The 8,251-nt window shown below is 36.3% G+C and overlaps 1 protein-coding gene across 1 annotated transcript; it reads left to right on the top strand.

Annotated features, from left to right (window-relative positions):
* The first annotated feature begins 1,182 nt into the window (after positions 1-1,182).
* Positions 1,183-6,122, top strand: LOC124393622 (caspase-3-like). The gene is made up of 4 exons (XM_046861557.1): positions 1,183-1,541; positions 2,808-2,971; positions 3,093-3,210; positions 4,250-6,122. Exons 1-4 carry the CDS (start codon positions 1,328-1,330, stop codon positions 4,534-4,536), a joined length of 783 nt encoding a protein of 260 aa, XP_046717513.1. The 5' UTR covers positions 1,183-1,327; the 3' UTR covers positions 4,537-6,122.
* Positions 6,123-8,251: the final 2,129 nt, after the last annotated feature.

The raw sequence follows: 8,251 nt of genomic DNA, 5'->3' as shown, positions 1-8,251 counted from the left end.
TCTGTCTTTGTTTGTGTAATATGTAAGTAATGATTTCCAGTTATGATCACCATTTTATTTTGTGAAAAGCTTTTGTTCTTGGGTTCTCTTTTCCCTCTCATTCGTAGCATTGTCCTTTGGTAGATGCAGTTGTTTGGTTGTTTAACATAATAAACATATTAAGGTCACTTCTGTGCTTGCATCTGTCTTATATCTGCTTTTATCGAAAATAAATCAACACCTTCTGACCAAACACAAGTGAGAAAGCAGTTAACAAAATAAACTGCACATCAGTTATTATAGCAAAAATAATGGACAAAGAATATAATGATCCCCAAACTTTCAACAAAAGTATATTTTAATACACTGGGGCCTTTAAGAGTCTTAATAATAAATAAGAAAAACTGAAGAACTTGATCAAGTGTCAGCATTTAAAGGGTTACATTTCCCAGGACTTTTCTCTGGCTGTGATAAAGGTAATAAAGTAATTAACCAAGTTTACACTGTGTGTGTGTGTGTGTGTGTGTGTGTGTGTGTGTGTTTGCATGTATGAGTGTGTGAACTCTTCTGTATATCCAAGTTTTCCTATAAACCATGTGACGGAGCATGTGCTAAAGCCGGATGTGGCTATGAAAGGTGGTGTAATCTTCTTTTTTTTTTATTGATGAGTTCAAAGTTCATTATGAAATATTGGTGTTTGTGCTGCATGCTGTTGGTGTATGATGAGAAATGTCATGTGATATGTTTCCTGCTGTAAAAAAAGAATCTTGTTCCATTAATCTATCCATTGGAACATCCATGCCATAATTCATGGGAAAATCCCAGAAAAGAAGCAAAAATGAATGAATGTGAAATTGGGAAATAATAATAATTTAAAGAAAGTGGTATCTGGAGAACTGAGAGAGGACAAATACAGGTAGAATAACACACCTGTATAGCAATAAAGATGCTCTTTTAATGAAATCAAAAGAAACAATAAAAAATCGAATGAAAGTAAAAGAATGTAGAAAAGAAATTAAAATAGATGTTTGAATTAAATATCAGAGAATTATTTCACCTTGGTGTCAGTGATGTGTTTGGTATGTCGCAAAAATGTACTTTCCTGGACAAAAAGGCGGTGTAATGGTATGCAAATATGTTTCTTCCGGTCCTTATTTATGACTGTTAGGTAATGTACAAACCTGAGAGCTGAACACACACACACACACACACACACACACACTTGCTCTATACAGAAGCTGGTGATCTTTATTAACCCTTTATTATTTTTTGATTTGTTTTGTTATTTCGCCATTTAAACCCATCCCAAAGCGTTTTGGGAAACAAATATAAATAAATATATAATATCATGTCGTTTCGGGGTCTCGGTAAAAGCACCGCTCCTCACAACCGGGCTCTCATTGTGTCGGTGGAGAAGTTCAGCGCATGCGCAGGACTCGGAAACCGGAGCGGCGCGGCTCGGGATGCGAAGCGTCTGCACGCGACTCTCACTCGGAGGGGCTTCCGCGTGACCCTGCTGGACGACCTGGACGCGCGCGAGATCATCGAGGCATTTAAAGCAGGTACTTTAAATTAATTGATTGATTCGTTAATTAGTTAAAATGTATTGTATAATTACTTACTAAGAGTTCAATTGAACACATCGCCATACAAATTCAAGGGTTTAAAAAAACAATAATATAGAGAGCAAATGCATCAATTAACATTTAACTTTATCATTGCACAGTGCAGCAAACTGTACCCAGTGTTTTATTTAACCAGGGAAGGGCATTTGAAGGGTTTTGTAAAATTATATATAAAAAAAAAACATGCAAAAGTAATAGACCACCATTAGATTTGTTGTTTCTACACTGGTTTAATGGCCGGGCTTTATACCAGATGTGTGCAGGACATGCATGAGCATTACACACACCTGCTGTATACGTTTTATTCACTAGAACCTGCTAATAAGGCTGCATTCCTGCCTATAGTGTTGTCGATTTTGTCCGAATTGATCCGATCATGAATCCGAAGAAGCAGAAGTTTTAATCCATCATTCCATTCTTTCTGAAAAACTGGATACCAGAGTGATAACGATCTTAAGTACACTTCTAATGCAGTGAAATCATTTTTAGAAAGAAGCTGATATAACATTTTGACAGTCATGGACCTGAGACCAGAGTTTGGACCTGATTATTATATAGAGCCAATATGGGCTCACCTGGACAGAGAAAGTAAAAGACAACCTAAATCTAAAGATGAAATCTGGGCAATGCTGAAATTGGAATCTAGTATCAAATACCAGAAGATCACTTTAGAAAACGTAACAAATCTCCCCAGAAGGGTTCTGAGAGCGAAGGGAGAATACTGACTTTTAAAAATCTTTTTTAAACCTTATTTTATTATTATAAATAATCATATTTATTTGGTTTCTTTGGTTTCTTGTCACTATCAGTCAGTCTATATAATGTAGACATTTCTCTCAAAATGTGCCACATAGCAGTGCCTCTGTCTGCCTTCATAAACACTAATCACCATTTTTCATTGTATATAAAGTGATTGATTGGCAGTATGACTCCGGTGATGGAAATGAGGTGTGACATGCTTGCCTGAATACATGACCATCACCTGATCACTGGCTTATTTGTCCTGGTTTTTTTTTGGTTTCTACTGTATAAAGGGTGTGTTTAACAGTGTGTCTGTGTCTGTTTAAAGACGTGTAAACTGATAGGAGCTGAAGTGTGTGTTTGTGCAAGGAGCAGTTAAAACTGCCTTTCGAACTCTGAACTTTATAGCAGTTCAGATATTCATAAAAAACAACATTGATGATGAAAATGATGATGTTGCAGAGAGTGAGCAGTCAGTGCACAGCTGTTTCGTGGGTGTGTTGTCAAGTCATGGAGAGGAAGGATTGATATTTGGAGCAGATGGACGCCCTGTGAAACTTGCACATATATACTCCCTATTTGGAGGACCGACAATGGCTGTCAAAAACAAACTGTTCCTAATTCAGGTTCGAATCACTTGTTTGTGTATTATTACTAGTTTGACATGTGTATAATGGAGCATGATGACATTGCTCCAGATTCCTGTGTGTCTGCTTCATTTGTGTGTGTGTGTGTTTGTGTGTGCAGGCTTGTCGAGGAAATAAACTGGATGATGGTGTTGAAGTAGACTCGTGTGAAGACGATGGCGTGTTTGAATGTCAGTCAATCCCTGAAGAATCGGTGGTCGCCTATGCTACAGCTCCTGGTAAAACACACACACACACGCACACACACACACACACACACACACACACACACACACACACACACACACACACACACACACACATTTACATAATACACACACACATGTCCTCACAAGCTCATGAGTCCACAAGTCCATTACAGTAATCTATGGCAATACTTTATACAATATATGACTAATGATAATCACTTACTGTAATTCCTCGACTTGTTGTGACGTCATCAGATAGTTCATGGAATCCAAATTTTCCAACCTTCTTAGGAGACATTTACCATTGCGATCTGAAATGAAAAGGAGAGCAAGTTCTGATTATTCGGATGAATTGTTTCTTCGTTCGTTTTGTAAGATTTATGTCTTTTTTAGAATTTTTTAGAACTAGTTTATAAAGTAAATGTATTTTCACATATAAAGACTAGTAAGCACTCATTTGTCTTTTGAAATATATTATGAAAAAGTCCATAGCATGTAAGTATATTAGTCATAAAATACAGAAAACCGTACAGGTACAATTCTGACATGTTTGCACTTTTACCCACTGCTCATAACTCGCTCGTTCATCCTGTTTAGCTCAAAGGATGTTTTATAGCGTTAACGTTATGACTTGATATAATAATTAAAGAAAATGGGTTTTGATTGATTTTGTTTGAGATTGGTGGCCATGTTATACCAAAAGAAAATGTTAGCCATTAGTGCTAGATAATAATAATATAAATATAAATATATATAAATGACTATTAATAATCACACACTGGTGCCCATGATATTTCTCCGATGTTTGTAATGTTTTAACGATTTATAATCACACACTTGGTGTCACCCAAATGAGGATGGGTTCCCTTTTGAGTCCGGTTCCTCACAAGGTTTCTTCCTTCAACCATCTAAGGGAGATTTTTCCTTGCTACAGTCGCCCCAGGCTTCATCATCGGGGATAAATACACTGCTGTGGGACAATGTGCATTGTGAAAAGTCTTATAGAAATCTAATTGAATTTAATTGAATAATACAGTAATTTGCAGTAATGTTGTAATTCTGTGTGCAGGTTACGGTGCCTACATGAACCCAACTGGCTCTGTGTTTTTGCAGACATTCTGTGACATGGTGGAGGAGTTTGAAGACTGGGAGATCACACGGTTTCTGACTCGGCTGAATCGACGTGTAGCCTTTGAGTTTGAGGCTAAAGGACGTGAACTGCAGGGCAAAAAGGAGATGCCGTGTTTCATCAGTCGCCTCACTGCTGACTGTTACCCCTTCACCAACACACTGAGAGTCTCAGCCACGGAGCTGCTCAGAGACACGTACACTGCTCACAAAAACGCTATCAGCTGAACTTACTCCTGACCTTCACATCATATCATTCATTTGTCTACAGACTTCAGGATGATTTTGTGAGGAAGTGATAACTCATGCTGGTGCACCACAGTCATGACACAATCCTTTTATTGGGTAATGTGACTACAGGAACACCAGTGTGGTGATCCTGTAGTCACAAGAGCTAGCCACTAGAGAGACCGTGAGAGTGTTTGCACATATTTAACAAACGCTGTAGAATTTATTTTTTAAAATATTATACATCAGGAATATAATAGATTTTTATTTTAGTAAAAAACCAAGAACTGGTAGATGTTATTGTTATGTAATGTTTGCTAATAAATTGTCACTGTTACTACTAAACTCTGTTTAACACAATTCAAGTATCAAGTTTCAAGTTTTATTTATCATATACAAATGTTTAAGTGAGGCTACAGACAAACTACAGCAAACTACAAATATTAAACTATAAACGATATTAAACACTAAAGAGAAGAGGAGAAAAACTAAGGCAGAAAAAGTTATAATTATTTACAAGTGTATGCAGAAGTATATATATATATACAGTATATATATACCACCAAATGAAGCAATGAAAAAATAATTGTTGTTTTTGTTTTTTTGTCCCATTTTGTAATGTACTTGTGCACCCCAGGCTAGAAAAATAATTTTCAGAGAATGATCAGGACGACATGGCCCGGTGATGTGCTGGAGCTGAAATCCAGCATTAATTTATATTTGTACACATTAATGACTTATTCAGAGGTTTGTATAAGATTAATGAAATTACTTCAAAACAAGATTTTATATTTTATATTCTTTTCAATTAGAATCCACTCAGTGCTTCTGAGCATGTTCTCCACATGAGGTTCCACAAGATTCATGAGGTATTTGGATTGTAATTAATGTTAACTCTTAACAGTGGCTCAGGGAAGCAATCACCATGAACAGTTTAACATTTATGTGACGATCAGTGAACAGTTATTACCTCAACAATGATGGAACTATAATGAATTGACATTTGGTACCATCGAATGAGGATGAAGTTCCCCTTTGAGTCTGGTTTATCCCACGTTTTTTCCTCATACTATCTCTGGGAGGTTTTTTGTTCATTAGGAAATAAACGTAAAGGAACTTATTTGTGATGCTAAAATGTATATTCATAATCTATTTAATTCTGTAAAGTTGCTTTGAGACAATGTGCGTTGAACTGAATATTTCTGTTAAGTGGCCATATAAGAAGATAGAAACTATAAAACCATTATAAAATTAAAATAAAATTATAAAAACAGTTTGACATTACAATTTAAACCAATATCACTCCATATTTTGCTGCCTGGTTTTTATTTTTTTATTCCACTCTTCATGTTGTACAGATTTTTTGGTTACATTCAAGAAATGTTTGTTTGTAATCCAGGCACACATGCTTTCTAAATTCCCCCACCTGGTGCCATGACCCGGATAACAACACCGGCAGGTCAGAAAATACAAATGTATCATGAATTAACATCCAATGTTGTATTAAGAAAATCGGTTCTGTAGAACACGGTATTCACAGGCAAATAACAATGAATGTAATATTTAACATAACTTATATGACAAAATAAAAAATAAAAAGGAAAGTTGTCGTCTCAGTTGTAGTTGGAACACAAGTTCACCCCAAGGCACCAACACATTCACACGTTTGTTCACATCTCAGTGCATTTGAACAAAATAGTCAGTCACAAGGGTGGCTTTAAAGGGTGAGACTCAACAAACATGTTATCCATATACTTAAAATCTAAGAATTGCTTGTTTGCCATAACACAACAAGAAACTCCCTACAGGTGCACAATCGCTATGTGGAACATCCTGATACTAGTTATGTGGAAACTCTGCTGTCTGAGTTATCTATACATTTACAGACAATAAGACAAAGATGAGCTTGAAATCTTTACTAATGGCACGTAAAAAAGCTTACAAAGTATGTAACAGGACCTCATTGTTGGAAGGTGGCAATCAGGAGAATGGGGAAAAAACTTCTAAAATGAAGACCATCAATAACAGATGGAGAAAATGGGGAGAGATGACATGTGAACTCGCTTATCCGACTCTGAGATAAGTGAATTATACTGATTAAAATGTGCATGTGCTGAAGTGCAGATCTTGGGGAATGGATCAGCACATACATGCAGAAGACGTCTAGTTCTTCCATTGTGACTAAAAAGGATTTTTTTGTAAAAGTCTTACGTTTATCTTTAATCCATGGGAATCTAACTAACGATCTGCTGTGTGACAGAACAGCTGAGCACATAATGACGAAGCTCGATGAAATTCCCTGATTGGTGTAGATAAACTCAAGGGAGTGACTATTTGACTTGCCACAACAAGAAACTACCCACTGGAACACAGCAGGTATGAGCAGGTATGCGGAACAACAGTATGGTATACCTGAGTTATACCTATGTCATGAAAAAAAAATACTATCCAAACCAACATAAATGAGCACAATCCATGTTTCACATGACAACTGGGTCAAAATTTTTGGCCATAATTCCAGAGGATATTTTGGCACAAAAATAACCAGATTAGCAAAAAACAACCTAACAACCATAGAAAGCATGGTGGAGGTAGTACCTTGTTATAATGCTCCTATAATTAAGATGGGGCTTGGATTTTATTCAAGATAGAGGAAATCAGTGAGAATTCCAAATCCCAATCAGGTCAGGCAAAGCAACAAATCAATGGCTTGATTATTAAAGTGTTAAATTGGCCCAATCAAAAGCAAACTCTTGCTCTGTAGACGATCAAAAACCTGGCGATCAAAAATGTTTCATGTTTCTATTTAATTTAATTTTCACCCAATTGTGATTCTTTCCTCATAAGGTTTATTAGAAAATCAACCATCAATGCTGAATAGTATGTACTTGTTTTACACAAACATATGCTTCCATCCAGACGTGGTCTTTTACAAGGAATACCTTCCATATTGTAGCATGACAATACTAAACCAAATACTGCATCTATTACAACAGCTGGCTTTGTAGAAATCTGGGTGCTGAACTGGCCTCCCTGCAGTCCAGATGTTTTTGAGCTGAGAACATTTGGCGCTTCATGAAATAAAAAATACAACAAAGTAAACCCAGGACTGTTGAGCAGCAGGAAGCCTGTATCAGACACGAATAGGAGAACATTGCACTCCCAAAACTTCAGCAAATTATCTTCCCAGTTTCCAGCACTGTCGGAGAAGAAGTGACGCTAATACACTAATACAATAATACATTTACAGGTTTTATATTTTCTCTAGTTTAAAGGGTATTAAACTGCTCTGCTTTCTCTTTTACAAGTGTCTGAATGAATGCAGAAATAAGTTTCTTACTGAGTTATAGATTTTTATATATAATAAATTAATACACATTCAGTTCATCAAAAGCTTTTTAACCCATACAACAGGGTCACCAACGTGGTGCCCGTGGGCACCAGGTAGCCCGCAAGGACCACATGAGTCGCCCGCGGGCCTTTTCTAAAAATAACTGTTTCCTACCTTGTTAAATCATTGTTGATAATTATTATGAGAAATCATTAACATGATCAGTGTCTTCACATAGATGAATATCATTAATTATTAATAATAACATATAATAAAAGGTAAATTGAGCAAATTTGTTATTTCATATCAAACTGAAAACTGTGTGTATCAAACTGGAAGCCCTTCACATTAATGGTACCCAAGAAGTAGCTCTCAATTTCTAAA

This window comes from Silurus meridionalis, chromosome 11 (genome assembly GCF_014805685.1).
Source record: "Silurus meridionalis isolate SWU-2019-XX chromosome 11, ASM1480568v1, whole genome shotgun sequence".
Classification (NCBI taxonomy): domain Eukaryota; kingdom Metazoa; phylum Chordata; class Actinopteri; order Siluriformes; family Siluridae; genus Silurus; species Silurus meridionalis.
This window is presented reverse-complemented; position numbering and strand designations above follow the sequence as displayed.

Bases quoted from the DNA above. Each gene is read 5' to 3' on its own strand.
- LOC124393622 (XM_046861557.1), top strand. From the start codon at position 1,328: ATGTCGTTTCGGGGTCTCGGTAAAAGCACCGCTCCTCACAACCGGGCT. The intron at 2,972-3,092 runs GTTCGAATCACT...TTGTGTGTGCAG, and splicing joins ACAAACTGTTCCTAATTCAG to GCTTGTCGAGGAAATAAACT. The intron at 3,211-4,249 runs GTAAAACACACA...TTCTGTGTGCAG, and splicing joins CGCCTATGCTACAGCTCCTG to GTTACGGTGCCTACATGAAC.